Genomic DNA, 23,216 nt, shown 5'->3' with positions numbered 1-23,216 from the left:
TGCTTTTAAATATTGATATATCAATTACCACCTGTCATTGTGGCTTGGGAAAGAGAGGTCTCTAGAATCTCAAACACAAATGTTAGGCCCCGCTGTTAATTGAAACTTAATCAGAAATAATAAACAATATCCCTGGGTATGAGCAGAGAAAATTAGCTTTGGTTTATAAAAATTCAGTTCCCAGGTACTTGGGATCAATGCCTTCGAGAAGAAAAAGTGAGGATTGCTTAGACTGACCTTAGGCTCATCTCAACAGCCACACTCTGAAAGATTCCCCATTATTAGGAAAGAAGATGGGAGGAGGTTCAGAAGGTTGTTTGGCTTCTGAGTATCACACTGGATATGATGTGAGGCGGCTGCCCACAGCCCAGTTGAGGCACTCACACGTGTATTGTCGGGTACATACATTTTCTCCAGGTCCCCAAATCCAGAAAATGCTCCTTTTGGGATGACTCGAAGCTTGGTGAGGACAAACCTCCTGAAAGAGAGTGGACATAAAATATTACAACTTCTCCTTTCACTGATACACAATGGAGTGCCTACCAACAGCCAACATGTGCCCAGTGTGGTCATTTAGTGGTAGCAGCAATTGCTTTTACATGATCCCTCTTCATCCTCGCCACAAAGCCGTGATCCTCATTTTGCCTAAGAGGAAACAAGTTTAGTGACGTTTACAGATTGGCCCAGGGTCACCCAGCCGATGGGTGGTGGGTGACAGAGCTGAACTATGAATCCTCTCATTAGTACTCTGTGTTGCCTCCTGTAGCCTTCTGGGAGGTCTCTTCTCTTTCTCTATACCAACCCCCAAAACCTCTTCCCTTAGTGTCATTCTTAGCTGACCTTGCTTCCTAGTTCAAAGAGAAAATGAACCTAGAAGAAGAGAACTTACTCATGCTCTTACATGGCCCTCAGCCATGAAGCCCTCTGCACCCTGCCTCCCTCCTGTTACCATGGGTGACCAGGACTCTGGAGCTGGCTGAGACCAGCCCCTCTAATCCACATCAAACCTCTCCTCCTCTCTTCTAGTAGAGGTAACCACTACAGCAATTTCCCCCTTTCTTGTATAGATTTTATTCACCTATTTTTGCTTCTCTAACTGGATCCTGCCCATCAGTATATAAACATGCCATAATTTATTTCATCAAAAACAAAAACAAAAACAAAAACAAAACAAACCCAAAACTCTAAACCTCAGCCACCTTCAGTTTTTGCCATTCTCTTCTGCTTGAAATACTTGTCTAATCCTACTCCAAAATTTCTTCCAGTGGCTCCTTATCTCAGTCAGGTCTTTCCCAGTGACTTTGCTTTCACATTTTATAGTGATATCCAGGACTCTCCGGGATCTTCCTGCTCTCCCTTTCCATGGACCCTTTACCCTCCATTTTGACAGTTTTCCCCTTTGCTTATCTAGCTCTTACCACAGTACTCTCTTGCTAGTTCTTGGACATCCCAGATCCTTTTTGCCTGTGTTTCTTCATTTGCAACTTTCTCTGCCTCGAGCACTCCTCTCTCAGATACCCTCATGGCTTCCTCCTCCAGCCCGCTATTTGCTCAAACGTCACTTGCTTAGTGATGCTTTTCCTAACCATCCTATTTAAAATGATAGTCTCCCCTAGTTAACCCCTGGCCCCCTTTTCTGCTCACATTTTTTTTCACAGCACTTCTGGCGTGTCATATGTTATGTTTATTCATCTATTTGTGTATTCACATATTTATTTATCTCTAACCTCTAACTAGAATACCAACTCTGTAAGGGCAGGGATTTTTGTAGAAGTTGTCTGCTACTGTATACCAAATGCCTGGGAACATTACCTGATATATAGCAAGTACTCAAAAACTTTTTCTGAGATGGTTTTAATCAGTCTGAGAATTCTAAGCTTGAGAATGGAATTACAAGTGACACTTTTGGAATCTCTACAACAGGAATACTATTCCTTCCTATAGCTTTCTTTCTCTTGTTTTGTGACTGATTCATAGGTACTCCTTCCCATCCCCCCCGCCCCCACTCTTAAATCTTTCCTTCCACAAGGTGGTGTGTCAGCAGGAATTAAACAATGAAACACTAAGGATTTGGATAGTTACGCAAACCTTCATTGCTTTAGTTTCCTATTACTTATTGGTGTTAGTAAACTCCTGTTACAGGTAAAGTTATTGAGGCAAACAGTTCTTTAACTTTGTTTGCCTTTGGCTGTCGTGTGGACCAGCTCTATGGAGAAGCAGTGTGAGAGAGAATCTTAAGTACTGTTTTTGCTCTGGAGGAGTTTATATATGTAGGAAGGTAAAGCCAGAAACCTTAGAATCACCAGAAAACAGTTGTCGGATACAGTTGATGTAAAAACTGTAAGTGTTATGTAAATATTGAAGTGAGAAAGATCCCAAAGTACGTAAATATATAAAAAGAAGATGGGAAGAAGTGGGTGAATTTGAGACTGGGTCTTAAAACCATCAGGTCATACATACTACAAGCACAGTCTATATGAAACTATTTAGATAAAAGAGATCTAAATTAAGATTGTGAGCAATGTATCTGGAAGAGTGTCAACTTCTAGAATTCCCATCTGAAAAGAATCAATTTTTTTTTTAAACATTTTATTTATTTATTTGATAGACAGAGATCACAAGCAGGCAGAGGCAGGCAGAGAGGAGGAAACAGGCTCCCTGCTGAGCAGAGAGCCCGATGCAGGGCTCGATCCCAGGACCCTGGGACCATAATCTGAGCCAAAAGCAGAGGCTTTAACCCACTGAGCCACCGGGCGCCCCAAGAATCAATGTTAAGGTACTCATTTAATCTTAGCATAGAAAACTTCTTTTTGTTCCTGTTTATCACAAGACAGAAGAATGATGAAAAGAAACTAGAAAAAGCAAATAACAAGTCAGCTGGATAGTGCTTTTTGATTCAAACCTAGTAGCAGATACATTGTCTAAAATTTTCAACACCTATACCTGTACTAAATGTTTTAAACTTATTAACATAATCAAATCCTTTTTTTTTAAAGATTAAAAGTCTTGACTTCCATTTCCTGAAATGTAAAAAACTAGATAACCTGAAGAATTTCCACTAAAAATCACCCAGAAGTCTTCTATAAATTATAACAAATACTGTTTTAATTGCATAACTGAGCTTATAAGAAAGTATGAAAGATCCCCAGTGGCCCAAAGTAAAGCCACTGAACACAGAATGTAAACAGAAACTGAGGAGGGTAAAGTGACGCTGAAGTATTCAGGGCAGAGATCAGTTTCTGGACCTGGTAGCCAGGTGCTCTGTGTTTTGATGCTAAGGTGTTGGGTGAGATGAGATGAGATGAAATGCAAAGATTTATTTTTGTGTTCTATCTTGTTCATTCTAGGAAAAAAAAAGGTGTAAAAAATGGAAGACAGGCAATTTTTAATGAAATGATGTCTGGAAATTTTCCATAACTTAAAAAAGACATCAATCCTCAGATTTAGAAATCTCAAGTCCTAGGAAGGGAAACAAAAATAAATCTACTGCCAGATACCTGTGAATTAAAACAATGGAACCAAAAAAGAAACTATCTTAAGATATATTACCTTCAAACAAAAATAATTAGAAAACTTCGTAAATATCTTCACAATTATTATAGAAAATAACTGTCAGTTTAGAATCCTTTACCCAGAAATAAACATTCATATGTGAGGGTAAAATAAAGACCCTTTTAGACAAATTTGATTAGTCATTAATGAAATTTTAGCCAAGGAATCCCTTTGGAGAAATAAGAAAATTTAATCTAGTAAGAAGACACACACACACAAAAAAACACTAGTGAACAGAGAAATTAGTATGCCTTATTGAATAGGTGGATTTTCATAATATTTGGAAAACTTACTATTCAATAAAGAATGCCGGAAAAAATACCGACCAAAAACTAGGTCAGAAAGCAAATTGGTATAGAATTTTGTTTAACATGGTGCATTTAAGTTACTTAAAAATCAGTTATGAGAGATAATAATTAACACCCCCCCACAATACATGTGCAGACATCTAGAAAGTCAAAATTAAATCAAACCAAGACAAAAAAAAACCCATTCTTTTAAGTCACACATCAACCAAAGAAAAAATTTACATATTAATTAAGAATTGTTTGGAATTGAACTGTAGTGAAAATATGAAAATATGAAAATATGAAATGCAGCTAAATCACTATATACAGAGAAATTAATAGCTTTACTATCCTCCAAAAGAAAAGAAAATGGAAAATTCACAAGCTACATTTCCAACACAGGAAACTAGTGAAGGAATAATACAACAGTGGAAACAAAACTGTAAAGTTATTTACTCCATTTCTGGTCAGAACTTCAAGTACAAACTTAGTAAGAAAATTGAGGAAATGAGGGACTATTGATAGAGATGTTTTGAAAAGATAAACACTCAGCTAGACATAACAACTTGATGTAGATACAGTTTAATCTATACTAATTTGTTTCACTTATTATAAGGTTAAGTTTCTTCATAAGTTTATTGCTAACATGGATAAGGAGTTTTCTTAGAATATTAAAAGATTTATTAGAATAGTTTCAAGAGTTTTGACTTACAACTTTAACACTAAAAATGACTCTTATGGAAAAGTACATTTATCTGAATGTTTGTTGAAGGAAACCATTTATCACTTAAAGTTGCAGACTCTACTTATATGTTTATTTTAACCAGTAACTTTCTGATAATTGATTCATTATGACTTTACTGATCCAGCTCTAATTAACTCATAAAGTTGTGCTCAGATTTCCTTTAAATCAAAGATATTGGTAAAAGCATTATTTTCTATGAACTTTCACTTTAGATATAAATAAATGAGAATCTAACAGATTAACTTTGAGACACAATTAAAAATTTAATGCTTCCTTGAGAAAAGAAACCTAAGGAGTATAGAAGAAAGTAATAAAGATAAGAGTAGTAATTGAAAATTATAATAGAGAAGATCAATAAAATAAAAGCTATTTTTTTAGTAAGATCAATAGAATAAAAAAATCTGTTCAGTTCAACCAAGAAAAAAAAAACCAAGCAAAAAAAATGAGGGTCATGAAAAATGATGCTCAAGTAAGGATGTTCGTTTTTGTTTTTGTTTTTTTTTTATGTATAATTGACACAATACGGCATTAGTTTCAGGTGTACAACACAGTGATTCAACAACTCTTTGTGTTTTGCTACACACACCACAAGTGGAGCTTCCATCTGTCACCCACAAAGCACTATTACAGTACCACCGACTGTATTCCCTATATATACTGTTCTGTTCATCCCCATGACTTACACATTCCATTACTGAATGCCTGTATCTCCTACTGTCCTTCACTCATTTTTCCCATCCCCCACTCCTTTCCTCTCTGGCAACTACCAGTTTCTTCTCTGTATTTATGGGTCTGTTTATACTTCTTCAATTGTTTTGTTTTTTAGATTTCACATATAAGTGAAATTATATGGTATTTGTCTTTCTCTGACTTACTTCATGTAACATAATACTCTCTGGGTCCATCTATCTTGTCACAAATGGCAAAAGTCACATCATTTTTTATGGCTGAGTAATACTTCATTGTTTCTGTGCATGTGTGTGATGTGTGTGTGAATTCACGCATACACACGTATATATACACATACCTCCATACTATTTGCCAAAGTGGCTGTACGAGTTTACATTCTCAGTAACAGTGCACAAGGGTTCCTTTTTCTCCACATCCTCACCAACGCTTGTTACTGCTTGTCTTTTTGAGTCTAGCCATTTGGACAGTTGTGAGGTGGTATATCATTGTGGTTTTGATTTGCATTTCCTTTATGCTTAGTGACGCTGAGGATCTTTTTATGTGGCTGTTGGTCATCTGTACGTCTTTGGAAAAAAGTCTATTCATGTCTTATGCCCATTTTTAAATTTGTTTATTTGGTTTTTGGTGTTGAGTCGTATATGTTTTTAAAAGTATTTGGGCTATTAATTCCTTATTGGATATATCATTTGCAATTATCTCCCACTTAGTAGGTTGCCTTTTCATTTTTTCGATGGTTTCCTTCAGATAAGCAGGCTTTAAATTAGAGAGCCCTAGGAACAATTTTAAAACATTAAATTTGAAAAATCAGACAATACAGATAATTTTCCTAGAGATATACACATAGCACAATTGATTAAAGAAGATGTAGAAAAACTGAATAGATGTAAAACTGTTTATAAATGGGGTTGGTAGTTTAAAACCTATCCACTCCAAAATAAGGTCAGCATCATATGATTTTAGAAGTAAACTGTACCTTTTTAGAATAATAGAAAATCTCAATCTTTCACAAAGTATTCCAGGAACTAGCAAAGAGGGAATACTCTCCAACCCATTTTATGTGGCTAGTATAACATCAGTAATAACACCAGACAGGGATAATAAAAGAGAAGAAAGATTAGGCCAATCTCATTAATGGAAAAAAAAAAATCTGAAATAAGGTAGTGACAGTATGTACTCAAGAGAGGCTAAATAATGTTGCCAGTTTGAGTTTGTTCTAGAATTCAAGTGTTGCTAAATATTAGAAAACTCTATTAAGATTTCCACACTAAGAAGTTAAAAGAGGCATAGAAAATATATTTAGTAAAAGTTTACTCACTCTAGCGCAGGAAAGGGAGGAATATTCCCAATCTGTAAGTGGTAAAAATCTATCAAACACTGCATTAATTCCACACTCAGTGGTGAAATACTAGATATATTCCATTTAAAGTTAGGAATGAGGCAATGATGTTTGCCAATACATCTTCCATTCATTATTGTGCTAGATGTACTAGCTTAGATAGTAAGAGAAGAAAAAAAAAAAGATAGTGCTATTGATGAAAAGTTGTCATTATCTATAGGTAACATTATTGTCTACAGAAACAAAGAAATCTACTTGAATTTAAGAGATCAGTAGTTGAACTAAATAAGAAAGACTAGTAAGGTAGCTTGCAGTATTATTAGTGCATAAAATAATTTGTATTCTTATTTCAAAGTATATCAATTATAATGGCCATAAAAAAACAATAAAAGGAATCTAAAAAAACAAATTAGGGTTATATGGAGAATAATCAAATACTTAACTGAAAAACATTTTTAAAAACCATGAGAAAAAAACAAACAAACAAAAAAAAAACCCTGACCTAACAGAAATGCCACATTTATAAATGGAATGTCTCGGTATTATGAAGGTATCAATTTTAATCCACATTAATATATAAATTAAATGTAACACACATCTGAGGTACAATAATATTTTTTGTTTTGGTAGGTTTGTATGGAAATTGACTAGCTGATTAATACTCTTTGGAAGGGCAAGTTTCAAAGAAGAGCCAGAACAGTTCTAAAGGTGTAAAACAAGACTGGGGGAATTGACATGCCAGGCAATATAATTTTTAGAAAGCTACAGTGATTAAGATATGGTGGTATCGACAGGGATTAGGAAATAGGCCACTGGAAGAGAATAGAATGCCACAGAAATAGATCATAAACAAAAGGAAATGGGAAATGAAAGAATAGCATTAAAAATTAGTGGAGGAAAGTGTCGATTAATCAAGAAAATATTGGTTATCCTTATGGAAAAAGATAATACTTTTACTTATTACCATACTAAAAATCTCAATTTTAGGCTTCCTGAAGATCTAAATGTGAAAAGGCAAAAGTTTAGAACTTTCAAATAAAATATAACATTCTGTTCAGAATACTTTTTTCCCCCAGAACACTTCTATTTGTATTTATTGTTATTATTTTATGTGAGGCTTGAACCTGAAATCAAGAGCTGAGCTGAGATCAAGAGTCAGATGCTTCACTGACTGAGCCACCCAGGTGCCTTGGGTTCAGAATACTTTTAAGTCAAGCAGAGAGAATCAATTATCATACGGTTTCACTTATTTGTGAAGCATAAGGAATAATGGAGGACATGGGGAGATGGAGAGGAGAAGGGAGTTGGGGGAAATCGGAGGGGGAGATGAACCATGAGAGAGTATGGACTCTGAAAAACAATCTGAGGGTTTTGGAGGGGCAGGGGGTGGTTGGGAGGTTGGGTGAGCCTGGTGGTGGTTATTATGGAGGGCACGTATTGTGTGGAGCACTGGGTGTGGAGCATAAACAATGAATTCTGGACCACTGAAAAGAAATTTAAAGAATAAATAAAAAAAAATTTTAAAAAAGGACCCCAAAATCTGCACACCAAAATTGAAAAGTTGATACATTTGACTATATTAAACTTAATATTTCTATTAAACAAGGATACATAATTGAAAAGATAAGCTATAGACTGGGGAAAGATACCTGTAACACATATAAAACTAAGAAAGTTAGCTTCCAGAATATGAAGAACTTTGCAAAATAATAAAAATAAAACACAGTAAAAAACATTGCCAGAAAATATGAATAGGCAATTTATATAAGAGGAAATGCAAACAACCAGGAAATGTATGAAAAGATACCCAACTTCATTAGTAATCAGGAAAATGCAAATTTAAATAAAAATGAAATACCATTACAAACTACCACTGGCAAACATTAAAAGGAAAACTTGATACAAGGAAAACTTGAAACAATAACATTGCTGGTGAGACAGTGGAAAAAACAGGGCATTTTCTATAGTCTTGATGGAAGGATAATTTGCTACAAGTACTTTGAGTAGTCATTGACAATATGTGTTAAAGTCAAAGAAAGAAATGCCTTTGAACTCAGCCATTCCAGGTCTCTCTGCCATTGGGTACCTGGAAATAGGAAAAAGATTAATTATGGTAACAAAATTTATAATAGTAAAATGCCAGGAACAAATTTCCACAAACAAAAGAACGAATACATAGTAATAAAGTGTTGCGTGTTGACATAGCGCCAAATGATAAAGCAGTAAAAAGAAATGAACTGACCAGAGCTGCATGCAGCAATCTGGATAAATCTCCAAAGGGTAATGTTGAGAAAAAAAGTTGGTGCCATATATACACAATATGTACAGTATATGACTCTTTTAAAGGTTAACATGCAAATTAAAACAATATATTGTTGCGTATAAATCATGTCTTTTTATTCTGTGTTTTGATGTTTTGACATCTCAGGGTTTTGCTGGCTCTGGAGGGCCTACTCCCACCAGGGCTAGCTAATTCTTAGAGATGGCAAATAACTGGCCTTTGAGTGTGCCTTTCATGTGCAAACCAACTAATCCAGAGTCTTTAAGGCCTACAGCCTCCTTCAAAGAGCCCATACACTCTGTTCCTCTGCCCTGATCACCCCAGGGCAGCCCCTACACCCCAGAGTCCTTGGAAGTTATTTAAAGTAGTTGATCCTAAACCTCCTTATCCTGTTTCACCAGTTCCCTTCCGGGAAGCCACAACAAAACCTCTTGCCATGTTTTCCCCTCTGCTTCCCAGTGTGTCCTGGTGTGCCCCTACAGAGTGTGGATTCTGTGAGTGTAACAGAGTATCTTTTCAATATCTATCTCCTGATCTGTTGGCCTCACCACTCCTGAATAATAATAAAACCTGTATTTTTTTTTTTAAACCTGTATTTTAAAACATGCTTCAGTGGGGTGCCTGGGTGGCTCAGTGGGGTAAAGCCTCTGCCTTAGGCTCAGGTCATGATCTCAGGGTCCTGGGATTGAGCCCCACATCGGGCTCTCTGCTCAGTGGGGAGCCTGCTTCCCCCTCTATCTCTGCCTGCTGCTCTGCCTACTTGTGATCTCTCACTCTCTGTCAAATAGATAAATAAAAAATCTTTAAAAAACAAACAAAAAAAAAAAAACATGCTTCAAAATACATGTATAGTTATCAAAAGGAAACTTGAGAATGATCACCACCAAAATAAGCACAGTATTATCTCTGTGACAAGAGGAAAAGGAGTGGGGCACAGCCATAGCCAAAATATTTTCTATTTTTTAAAAAGATCTGGACAATGATGACCAAATGTTAAGACTCAGCAAAGCTGAGTGTTTTAGGAGTGTTGATTATATTATTCTCTACACTTCATACTTGAAATATTTCATAATTTTTTAAGATTGAAATTCTCACCAGGCCATATCCACAGCATCATTTATTTGTTTTTAAACAGAGGGAGCAATTTGAAAGTATCATCATATTGTTCACGTCAGATGGCACCTTTCCTCTGTACGGGGGCATAAAGTGTCTGAATGATTTCTGTAAAAAATGCACAATTCATCAAAATGGATGTGAAAAGAAAATTTTCTTCACTGTATTGCAGGTTATTTAGTGTCTCTTCTGTGATAAATGGAGTAGGTGGGATTTACTTTTTTTTCTTCCCTGAAATTGGGAAACTTTAGGATTTCCTTGAACTCTGTCTCTGTTAGAAGCAATTCATATCTTGGGCAGTCCATTCACCCTTGGCCAAATTTAATTTCCCTTTTTGGCTTAAAGGAGAATGGTTTAAAAGTTCCTATAAAAAGCTTTCTGGCAGCCTGGAAAACAGCCAATACTCTTTTTGAGAAAGCTGCCTTTTTATGATGGCCCAAGTGTAAATGACACTGGGCTCTGTGTTCTTTGAATTTCACACAAGTTTAAAAATTAAAGTGAGAACAGCTTGGCAAAGGATATACAAAAAGAAATTGATCATCTTCCTGACCTCAAAATGCCAAGAGTTTTTGAGCTTTATACTCTTTAGATCAAACTCTTACCCTAATTAACTTTCTGGGAATGTGTTTAGGAAAACTATCCAAAGAGGTGGATTGAACTAAATGAGCAAATCATCCGGAAAAAATAGACTTTAAATAACATGATTTGGCTGTTTACCATGATCGGGCAGACGACTGTACCACTATACAAATCATCTGTGCATCTAATTGGTTGCATTTTTCATTTTGTTACACACGGGTCTTGAAGCCAGTGGGGCAGGGAATAGCAGGAAGGAAGAGGTTGGAAAGTAGGAAGGTAGTTTCCACAGCATTTGACTTTACTTTGTTTTTCTAGGGCCTCTTCACATTTTGGCATGAATCCTAACTGCCTAGACGTGAGGTGCTCTATCACTGTAAATACAGAGAAATGGGTTCAGCTCGAATTAGCCTTTCATCCACCTGCGGGCATTGTAAGCATATGCCAAGGATTCATTGGCCGGGGGCGTTTTCCAGAGTCTCCCATGAGGATTTCTTGGGATAGAAGCATCAGTGTTCTTTGTGTCCCTCTTCCATGGTGTGGAGGGTGTGCTTGTCCTTCATCTTAAACCAAATGTGGGAGGTAATAGAACCAATTAAGGGTGCTGACATACATTTCCTGCAAAATGGGAATTAGAAAGACTGGAACATGATTCAAGGTTGACCTCTAAGAGTAGGAAGTATCCAGCTGCTTTGGGAGAGAACTGTAGTTTTATAGACAAAGGTGTGGGTTTCCCATGAGTCAGACCTAGAGCCTGTAGCAGGGAGCTCAAGTGCTCACCCTGAGGAAGATGGGCTTGCCTGAATAGTGAACTGACCCCAAAAGAGAGCCCCAAGTGTGGGCTGCTGGACGCCAGTAGGGGGAGGAATTGTTCTTCCGACGATGGAGGCCTCCAGTGTGAGGGATCCTGAGGAGCCCATGTGAGCTCCAGTGAGAATGAGTCAATGGAGTGGTTTTGTCTGGCAGTGGTAGTGAAAAAGAATGTTACTTTCTGGTTGGACCCTACTGAATCCATCTTGATAGATAGGATTTCTGATTTGGTGAAAACTTTTCCCAAGTCATCCTGTGTAGTCCTTCATTTGTGAGAGAGAAAGTGCAAGGGACGTAAACAGGGCATGGCATGGAAAGTCAGAGAACATTCTTATTCCTACTTCCTGTCCTTACCTAGCTCTTATTACATGGGCGACGGGCAATTTAGGACAGAGTGAGTAATTGGGCTCTCCTTTTTGCCAGAGTTTATGATAGCCAAGAAACATTTTCAGCTCAGGGGTCCAGCCATAGTGACTGTCTCTAAGTAGTACCAGAATGGCCGGCTATAAGAGGGGAGATGCAGTTGTCTTCAGTTTCCATAAATCAACTATTAGTTAAACTTCCAGATACTCTCTTTGGCATAGACCCTGCCACGTGCCATTGTGTCCACTCATGATGCATGATGTTTTCTTCAGGAGAAAAGTTTATGTTTACAAGATAGAAACTCATGAGGCAGGCACCACTCCAAATCCAGCTCCAGTGACACCTCCCGGCCCCCTTGAGTCTGTCTGATTTCCCCTCAACAACCTTTCCAGAGTGGTGATTCTTCACTTTTATCATCTTCCAGTGAACAGGGCTTTCTAATAGCTATTTTGAATCTGCTTTCCTTTTTTTTTTTTTTTTTTCATTTATGTCCTCTTATCTCAACATCTGTGCTGGGCTGATAAAAAAGGACGCAGGCACTACTGCTAACTGTATATCACTGCTGACTTTATCTCCTCCTCTGCACAACCTTTACATCAAGGTTGTGGAGACCTTTTTTTTTTCCAGCTCCCCCCTCCCTTGCTTGCATTGAGTGGTTATAGAATTACTTTCTACACCACATTTTATCACCTGTTCCCGTGCATCTTCTTACCTGAATCTGATGCCTGATTTATAGCCCATTTATATGAAAGCTCAGGATGAGGAAGCAACGTGGTGAGGAGAAGAGATCATGAGGGTAAAAAATTAGAAATCTGGGCTCTTTTCTGACTCCACTACAGGTATGCAAGTGCCTGGGAAAGTCAAATCCCTTCTGTAAAGTGAGGGGGTTGGACTGGATGATCTCTAAGGCCCTATAAGATAAATTTTACAGTGTGGTTATATAGAAGAATTTTGAAGCAGTCTCCTGTTTCAGTCATATTCTGTTTTAAAGCAAAAGAGATAATTTTGTGTTAAGCACTCAACATGGAATAAAGTCCACCCTAGGGGTTTACTGAATAATTACTAGCCCTCCTTTTTCTCTAGTCAAGATCAAAATCACTTTGAGCTTACCCTTTCCTTCTCATCCCTCAGCCACCACCCAGGCCAGACCATCCTCCCTTCCACTCCTCATGTCTGCAACCTTGGCAGTGACCTAATAATAAGTTGTCTCTCCTCTGTTCTCTACTGTCCAATCTGTCTCATCTACCATGTCCCAAATTTTCCTCCTAAACACTACTTGTCATGATTCTCTGCCACTGAAAAGTAAGACAAAACAAAAGGAAAAAAAAAAAAACCCAAAATTAAAAACACATGAAGCCCTTCAATGGCTTGATATTGCCTCTAGGAATCTTAACTAATTTGTCATCCATTGGGGCACTCCACTATCTGCCTCCATTTCCTTTCACCTTTTCATTTCTATTTCCTGCAGGTAAACACAGATCTAGCCATGCCCTTACCATTAGTAAATATCTATGTTATATTTTCACTAAAATCTCATGAGTCTGTGTCTTACCTCCCAAAGTATATGGAATGGTTCTATAGAACAGCAACTATGGCACTTGTCTCTATTCCAAAGAGCCTAGTCAGTGCTTAGCCTATTTCAGGTATTAACGTGTATTGGTCGATTGAGGAGCGATGTTTACAGTGCTGAGAGAATTAAGTTTGAGGCATTTGGGTATCACATACTCTGAATAACATAATATGTGACCTTTGGAGCCATTCCTGCCATATCAATCAGATTTGTTGAAAACAACACCTAGAGCATACATGGATGATGAGAAGGAATCTAGCTTTCTAAGAATTTACTTAATAGACCGTTGGTGAAGAATATATAAAGGATTTCTCAGGATATTGTGAGCAGTTGGTAAAAACTTCAAATTATTGGCCCATGAATGGAATCTAGATCAAGACATGTTTTGTTTACCTCACACAGTATTTTAAAGAAATTTAAATTGGTTGCCAGCGCTCAAATTGTGAAAGTTCATCTAAAATTGCAGATTTATAGCTTCTCTTGAAGAGTAAGAAGATGTAGCAGTACTAGGCTACTTTCCCACATAAGTACAACTGGCTATAGAAACATGGCTGATGCTTAGACATGGCCCAAGTTACGGTTGGCTCAACTCCTTCCTAGTTTGGTCCTGTGCCTTAAGACTTTTGAGTTTGGGATTTCTGGTACTTGGAAAGCTATTCTGAATGGGCTTGAACTCTTTGGAACCCAGTGGTTCCCAACCTTGGAGGCATAGTAGAATCATATAGGGGAATGTTGACATAATACAAATTCTTAAACCTCACCATTATTGGATGGGGGAGAGGCACAGTCAGGCATTCTTATTTTAAAAGCCCCTCCCAACCCAGGTTATTCTCATGCATGGTTAAAGATTGGGGACACCTGTTTTAGAGGCAGGCTACAAAGCAGCAGCAGCAGCAAGTTGCTCTGATGGGTAGTTAGGGAGTTGGCAACTACCTGTGGGCATGATGGGAAAGGTTTTTAGAAAGCTGCTTTTATTCTAAATCCCCCTCTCCTCAGTATAAGGTTGAAGCATAATCTAAGAGGTTCCTTATAATCTAGGAGTTCTTTATAATCTAAATTGACACATCATCATGATCCACTGGAATAACAACACAATAGAATGTGTGCATCTTCTTTTGGAGACTTTCTTCTTTGGTCATTGGAACTTAAGTTTTTGGTATTGGGATTGGATCAGGGTGGAGGGAACTCTACCACGAAGTATATAATGCGGTGAATAAGGGTGATGCCTGTCATAGTAAAGAAGGAGAGTATTGAATGGGATTGAGACAAGCCAGAGGGGAGGGAGTTCAATGTGAAGAAGGACCAAAGGCAGATCTTGAAATTCAGAGAATATCTTTTTGTTCTTTTGAAAAATATTCTTTGTCATACTGTTTGTATGTCTGACACTGTTCTAGGCCCTGATGACATTATGGTAAAAAAAACAACAAAGTGTTTGCCCTAATGAGTTTATAGTCTAGTCAGGAAAATAAGGAATGGGAAATGGTTAGAACAAAGGTGAAGTCATGGCACAATTGCTTGAAATGAAAGGAAGGTCAATTATGTGTAAATTCACAGGATAAAGGAGAAACATTCCTTTAAGAATTACACTAATACCTATAGATAGGTAGATAGAGAGGAGCAGGGGCAGAGAAGGAAGAGGGCGAGACAGACACAGACCTAGGTACAGTTACTCCTTTATAAATTATTTATTGATCATCTACTACATGACACACATTAAGGTTTTAGGAAAAACAGCGGTAAGAAAGATACATTTCCTGTTCTACCAATGTTAATTCTATTGTAAGAGATACATATGTAATCTAATAATTATCGTGCAGTTTGTGTGGTGATGACAGTGGTCATATTCAGTGCTTATTGTGTGAGGTACTGTGCCAAATATTTCATTTGCCTTATCCATTATCTTCAAAACGGCCTTAAAAAGTAGTGATACTTGCAACTACTTATAGATGAGGCCATGAGTTAAGAGTGGTTTAATAACTTACCAAGCACATAGCTAGTAGGTGGCAAACCAGATTATTGAATTCAAGACTGGTCCCCGAAGACATGCTCACTTGCTCCCTATTGATATACAAAGTTATATTTCAGGTGTATAGCATACCAGTTCCGTAGTTCTTTATATTACTCAGTGGTCAGCCTGAGAAGTATAGTCCCCACCCGTCACCATACAGTGTTATTGCAATATTATTGACTGTATTCTATGTGCTGTATTTTTTATCTCTGTGACTTCTTTATTTTATGACTGGAAGTTTGTACCTCTTATTCACTTTAACCCATTTTGCCCACCCTCCCCTCAACCTCTCCTCTGGCAGTCATCACTTCTCTGTATTTGGGGGTCTATTTTTGTTTCTCTATTCTTCTTAGATTCCACATATAAATAAAATCATGTCTGACTTCTTTCACTTAGCATAATATCCTCTAGGTCATACCCTCTTTTCCCATGGCCCTCCTTTTTGTGGCTGAGTAATATTCCATTGTATATTTATACCACATCTTTACCCATTCATTTATTGATGGACACGGGCTGCTTCCATAATTTGGCTATTGTGAATAATGCTGCAGTAAACATAAGAGTACTTATATCTTTTCAGATTAGTGCCTTTCTTTCCTTTGGGTGAGTACTTTGTAGTAGAATTATGGAATTGTATACTATTTCTATTTTTTATTTTTTGAGGAAACTTAATACTGTTTTCCACAATGGCTGCACCAATTTACATTCCCACCAACAGTATATGAGGGTTCCTTTTTCTCTACATTCTCGCCAACACTTGTTTTGTCTTGTCATTTTGTGTCTAGCCATTCTGACAGAGGTAAAGTGATATCTCATTGTGGTTTTGATTTGCATTTCCCTGAAGATTAGTGATACTGAGCTTTTCATGTGTCTGCTGGCCATCTTTATTTCTTCTTTGGAAAAACTATTCAGGTTACCTGTCCATTTTTAAATGGATACTATGGAGGTTTTTGGTGTTGAGTTCTAGGAGTTTATATATATATATATATATATATATATTTTTTTTTTTTTTTGATATTAACCCCATTATTGGATATGTTGTTTCCAGATATCTTGTTCCATTTCTAGTAGGTTTCTTTTTCATTTTGTTGATGGTTTTCTTTGCTGCGTAGAGCTTTTTATTTTGGTATAGTCCCAGTAATTTATTTTTGCTTTTGTTTCCTTCGAGGAGACATATCCATAAATAGGTTGCTAAGGCTAATGTCTGAAAGTTTACTGCCTCTGTTTTCATTTAAGAGTTTTATGGCTACAAGTCTCACATTTAGGTCTTTAATCATTTTGAGTCTATTCTTGTGTATGGTGTAAGGAGGTGGTCCAGTTGTTTTTTTTTTTGGTTTTTTTTGCATGTAGTTGTCCAGATTTCCTAGCACCATTTATTGAAAAAAACTCTCTTTTCCCCAATGTATATTCTTGCCTCCTTTGTCATAGACCAATTTACCATAACGTATAAGTTTATTTCTGGGAATTTCTATCCTGTTCTGTTGATCCACATGTCTTCTGTGCCAGTACCATACTGTTGTGATTACTAGCTTTGTAGTATGTTTTGAAATGTGAGATTGTTCTTTTTTGTTATAATTGCTTTAGCTATTTGCATCTTTCATGTTCCGTGCAAATTTAGGGATTATTTGTTCTAGTTCCGTGAAAGATGCTGTTGGTATTTTGATAGGGATTGCATTTAATCCATAGTTTGCTTTGGGAAGTATGGACATACTAACAATATTCTTTCAATTTATGAGAATGGTATATTTTTCCATTTGTTCCTCTTCAGCTTCTCTTGTCAGTGTCTTACAGTTTTCAGAGCATTTGTCTTTCACTGCCTTGGTTAAACTTATTCTTAGAATGACTTATTTTATTCTTATTTTATATATAAACTTACTTTATTCCTTGTGTTACATTGTGAATGACATTGCTTTCTTAATTTCCCTTGCTGCTACATTGTTATTAGTGTATAGAAATATAACAGATTTCTATATATTAACTGTGTATCCTTTCATTTTATTTATTCTAGTAGTTTTTTGGTGGTGTCTTTATGGTTTTTTATACGTAGTATCATATCATCAGCAAATAGTGACTAGAATTTACTTCTTCCTTACAAATTTGGATGCTTTTAATTTATTTTTCTTGTTTGACTGCTGCAGCTAGGACTTAGAGTACTATGTTGAATAAAAATGGTAAGAATGGATATCCTTGTCTTATCCCTATCTTAAAGGAATTTAGTTTTAGAGGGATTTTAGTTTTCTACCATCACGTATGATGTCAGGTGTGGGTTTTTCCTACATGGTTTTTATTATGTTGAAAGATGTTCCCTCTAAACTGACATTGTTGAGAGTTTTTATCATAAATGGATGTTTTATATTGTCAATTTTTTTTTCTGCATGTACTGAGATGATCATATATGGCTTTATGCGTCTTCTTGTTAATGTGATACATTACATTGATTTGCAAATATTGAACCACCCTTTTATCCCCAGGGTAAATCCCACCACTTGTTTATGGTGAATGATTCAGTTGATTATTGAATGATTGTGGAATGATTATTGAGTTCAGTTTCTAAATATTTCATTGAGATTTTTTGCATTCATTTTCATTGAAGATACTGGCCTGTAGTTTGCTTTTTTTTTTTTGTAGTGTCTTTTTCTGGCTTTGGTATCAGGGTTATGCTGGCAGAGCTGGTAAGGTTTAAATGAAAGTGTGAGTTTTAAAGTGGGACGAACGAGAGCGAGACAGGTCTGGGGCTTAGATATTTCTCTAAAAAAACAGTAAAGGTGGTAAATGAATTGAAAGTGGGGAGGATTGTGCTGGGAATAAGGGAAAAACACAAGCCTCAAAAAAGTGAAAGAAGGGATTTTACCACAAATTTCTCTGATGGCCAGTCTTACTAAATTAATTCAGAATTGGGTTTTTGTTACTCTAGATTCTGGATTTTGCTCTGGATACAATTCACAGCTGCCCTTACTCTGTCAAAGTGAATAAACAGAATTCTATTTCAATGACTCACTAGGGTCTCAGTATCTGATAACATGGCAAATATATTTTGCCTCTAAAGCAGTTTTTTTGGTCCCCTTGGTTAATGTCAACCTGACTTAACTGTGATTTTTATTGACAACATTTAGCTCAAGACGCGGTAATGAAAGGTGACTGTCACATAAAGGTCAGTTTGGGGCTACTTCTGCTCAGATACAGAAGGATTAACTAGGAATAAACTTCCTTCTGGAATCTATGTGCTCTGACTGTGACAATCAAAGCATGAAATCACAGGAAAACCACGAGAAAAGCTGATCACTGTTTGATGAACCAAAGATAAATTTAAGTCTCTTGTAATGCACTTTAAGCCAATTTCCATTTTCTATTTAGAAGTTTCACACATTTAATCAGAAAGCATATGTGTTGAATAATTATCTTTTACTGACTGTGTAAAGTGCAAATGTCGAATGTTCAAATGAACTCCATTAGAAAAAAACGCATAAAACTATCTAAAATAGATTCAGAGGGAAGCAAACAGGACAGTGCTCAGAAGGTAACCCTGCATCCACTCAGTCCTAAGATAATAAATATTATTTATTACAGAATTTTGAAGAATGATTTATTTAGTCTTAAATGCGATAACCTGATAATAACTATACCTAACCCTTAGGAGCAACATGAATTTTGACAGAGGGAGAAATTTCATGAAAAATTTAATTTCCTCTTGGGGGGGCAAGAAGAAAAAAAAATATTTAGCATTATTTCTTTTTAATATGGATCAGAGATCTTACCAGAAATCAATAAATATCTCTTCTTTGCATCAGAAGAATATAAAGCAACGTGAAATACACTTGATGCTTCTCTAGATACTAACCGCGGGCATAGAGCTGATCCTGGATGAGTAGTTCGCATGTTGTGAAAGAAGCAAAGAGCCTTTTATCTATAATACTTAACTGGTAGAAATAAATAGCCATGGTCAATAGAAACACAAGGACTTTTTCCTTCATTAACAAATACTGAAATCTACAAATGATAATTTCTAGAATGACGATGCTACAAAGCAACAGTTTTGCAGCAATGATAAGATAGTGTTGATATTTTGCATTTAACGAAGAGGGCTCTGTCTCCAAATTCCAGAACAGGGGTGTATTTCATATTACTCTAAGACTGAAATCTGTATCTCGACATTTGACATTTCTATTGATCTAAGAAATAAATGCACCTGTTAAATAGGATCTTTGCACTCACTGAAGACCAAAACGTGGCGGTGAGGAGCCAAACCTCTGCTGGTGGAATGCAGAGCCACACAGCCCCCACCAGAATTTTCTATTTCTGAACTGTGCAAAAGACATGATTCTAGCTGGGGGTGGGGGACACTGACCACTAGAAAGGGGGTTAGCCTTAGCTAAGAAAAACAAGGATTAGGGGGCAGTGAGCAACATTGATTGAGGATTCAGTAGGTACAGCCATCGCTCCAGGCTGTTCGCCACATGACATTCTCATTTTGAGTTCTCACTGCAGTGTAACAAAGGAAGTTCATTTTTTTTTTAAAACTAACATAAAGTATAAGTGATTGTGTGTGTTCAATTCTATGTATAGATCTATGTAAACCGCCCCCATGATCAGAATACAGAACTGTTGCAACACCCAAAATTCCCTCTGCTGCTCCTTTGAAGTCACTTATGACGGTACCCCAACTTCTAAGCCCTAGCAACCACTGATCTGTGTTCTGCTGTTACATTTTTGCCTTTTTGAAATGTCGTATAAATGGCATCATACAGTATAGAATCTTTTGAGAGTGGCTTTTTTTTTTTTAATAGTTCGTTTGCTATTCCTTTATTTTGTTGTGTAGGTCATGTGTTCGTTTTTATTGCTGAGTAATATTTCATTGTAGGAATATACCATCATTTACTTATTCACCTACTGAAGGCCATTTGAATTGTTTGCATTTTTGGATAATGAATAGACCTACTATAAATATGAGTATGCAGGGTTTTGTATAAATACGCATTTTCATTTTTCTAGGATAAATACCTAGGAATGAAATTGCTGGATTACATGGCAAATTTAAATTTAACTGTATGAGAAGCTACCAAATTGTTTTCCATAAAAGCTTTACCATTTTGTATTCTCACTAGCGACATGTGAGAGTTCCAAGAACACTGCAACCTTGCAAACACTTGGTAGTATCAGTTTTATTTCGTTTTTCTGCTGTTCAGTAACCATGCAGTTTTATCATCTTAAGGTTTAATTATTTCGTTAATGGCCACTGCTATTGATTATCCCCTCGTGTGCTTATTTGTCATCAGTATACCTTCTTTGGTGAAATATTTCTTCAAATCTTTACCCAACCTTTCTGTTGTTTTCTTTCTGTGGTGTTCTGGGATTTTAAAAAGATATTGTGAATTCCTGCTGTTTCTTAGATATATAGTTTATGAATATCTTCTCCCAATCATCCGTTCTCTTGACAGTGTCTTACCAGAGCAAACGTTTATAATTTTGATGAAGTCCGATTGATTAATTGTTTCTTTTATGGATAGTGCTTAATGTCCTGTCTGAAGCCTCTTGGCTTAACTTCGGGTCATAGAGATTTTCTTCAATGTTTTCTTCTAGGAGTTTTATAGTTCTTTGTTTTGCATTTAGACTTATGATATTTTGGGTTTTGGGGTTGATTTCTGTATAAGATGTAAAGTTTAGGTCAAGGTGTTTTTGTTTTTTGTTTTGTTTTGTTTTGCATATGCTCCAACTTTTGCCACCTAGTTGAGTTTACCCTTTTGTCAAAAATCACATTGTGTGAGTCTGTTCCTGGACTCTGTTGATCTGTGTGTCTGTATGTTTGACAATGCCATCTATTCCTGATTACTGCAGGTTTTATAGTAAGTCACGAAATCGGGTAATATGAATTCTCTGACTTTATACTTTCTCAAAATTGTTTTGGCTGTTTTAATTTCCTTACCTTTCCATATAAATTTTAGAATCAGCTAATCTGTATCTACAAGAAATACTGCTGGGATTTTGATTGGAATTGTGTTAACCTACAGATCAATTTAGGGGGAACTGGCATTTTGATTGTATTACATTTTCCAATTATAAACACAACAGAGTATATATCTCCATTTATTTAGATTGTCCTTGATTTCATTCATCAGCATTTCATGGCTTTCAAGATACAGATTGTGAATCTATTTTATTAGGTTTATACCTAAGTATTTCAAAAATTTTTAAAGTGATTCTGAGTGGTATTGGATTTTATTCTTGGTTTCTAGTTGTTCATTGTTAATTTAGAAGTAAAAATGATTTTTACTTGTTAACTTTGCACCCTGCGACTTTGCTAAACTTACTGATTAGTTCTAGAATCATTTTTCTTCTTTGAAATTTCATGGATCTGATAAATATACAATTGTCACCTATTAACAGGGGGAATTTTTTAAAAAAAGATTTTATTTATTTATTTGGCAGAGAGAGTGAGAGAGAGCATAAGCAGGGGGAGCCACAGAGAGAGGGAGAAGCAGACTCCCTGCTGAGTAAGGAGCCTGATATGGGACTTCTCAGGACCCTGAGATCATGATCCGAGCTGAAGGCAGATGCTTAACTGACTGAGCCACCCAGATGTCCCATGGGCAGTTCTTTTCTTTTCCGATCTGAGAGCTTTTTATTTTTCTTTCTAGCTGTGTTGCACTGGGTAGGCTTGAAAAGGAGTGGTGAGAGTGGACATACTTGATTTATTCCTAATCTCAGGAAAAAAGCCTTTCCATCTTTCATGATGAAGTATTGTACTGGTGATGGGTATTTTTGTTGATGCACTTTAACAAGTTGGGAAGTTTCCTTTTATTCCAACTTTGCTGAGTATTTTACCGTGAGTAGATATGAGATTATTTTCAAATGCTTTTTATGTATTAATTAAAATAATCTTGTTTTTCTTTAGTTTTTTATTTTTTTTAAGATTTTTATTTATTTATTTGATAGAGATTACAAGTAGGCAGAGAGGCAGCCAGAGAGAGAGGAGGAAGCAGGTTCCCTGCTGAGCAGAGAGCCCAATGTGGGGCTCGATCCCAGGACTCTGAGACCATGACCTGAGCTGAAGGCAGAGGCTTTAACCCACTGAGCCATCCAGGTGCCCCTCTTCTTTAGTTTTTAAATTAGAGCCTGTGGATTGCATTGTTTGATCTTCAAACACTAAAGCAGTCTTGCAGTCTTGGGATAAAGATAAAGCACTTGGTCATTATGTATGATTCTTACTGTATGTTGCTAGATTTTATATGCTTGTATGTTGTCAAAGATTTTTCATCTGTGTTCATAAGGGATATTAGTCTCTAGTTTGTCTAGTTTTGATATCGGAGTAATGCTGGCTTCATAAAACGAGTTGGAAATGTCACTTAGATCCAGTTGGCTGATGTTATTGTTCATTCTTTTACATCCTTATTGATGTTGTACCTACTTGTTCTTTTCCTTACTTAAAGAGGAGTGTTGAAGCCTATATATATAGTTTGGATTTGTCCATTTCTCATTTGAGTTGTGTCAGCTTTTGCTTCATGCATTTTTGAAGCAATGCTGTTAGGTGTATATACATTTAAAATTAAGTCTTGACCCTTTGTCATTATGTAACATTTACTTTTATTTCTGGTAGTTTTGTTTGCTACGAGGTCTGATATTAATATAGCCACTCCAGCTTTCTTTTGATTAGTGTTTGCATAAAATACCTTTTGTCATCCTTTTATTTTCAACCTTCTTATAATTTCAGAGGTGGTCCCTGACTTAGGATGGTTCACCTTAATGATTTTTCAGCTTTACAATGGTGCAAAAGCAATATGCATTCAGTAGAAATTGTACTTAAAAGTTTGAATTTTGATCTTTTTCCAGGGTAGCAATATGTAGTACATGCATGAAAATAGTTCCAATGGAATGTGATAGAAATCACATT

The 23,216-nt window shown here is 36.4% G+C and overlaps 1 protein-coding gene across 1 annotated transcript in view; it reads right to left on the bottom strand.

Moving 5' to 3' along the window:
* FSHR (follicle stimulating hormone receptor) overlaps nt 1–23,216 on the bottom strand; it is a 162,034-nt gene that overhangs the window by 84,766 nt on the left and 54,052 nt on the right. Inside the window, exon 2 of the mRNA XM_032877705.1 lies at nt 407–478. Within this exon, the coding sequence (XP_032733596.1) occupies nt 407–478 (72 nt within the window). The remainder of the gene's footprint in view (nt 1–406; nt 479–23,216) is intronic.

Source organism: Lontra canadensis, unplaced genomic scaffold, assembly GCF_010015895.1.
Source record: "Lontra canadensis isolate GAN:19392208 unplaced genomic scaffold, GSC_riverotter_1.0 scaffold61, whole genome shotgun sequence".
Taxonomy (NCBI): Eukaryota; Metazoa; Chordata; class Mammalia; order Carnivora; family Mustelidae; genus Lontra; species Lontra canadensis.
This window is presented reverse-complemented; position numbering and strand designations above follow the sequence as displayed.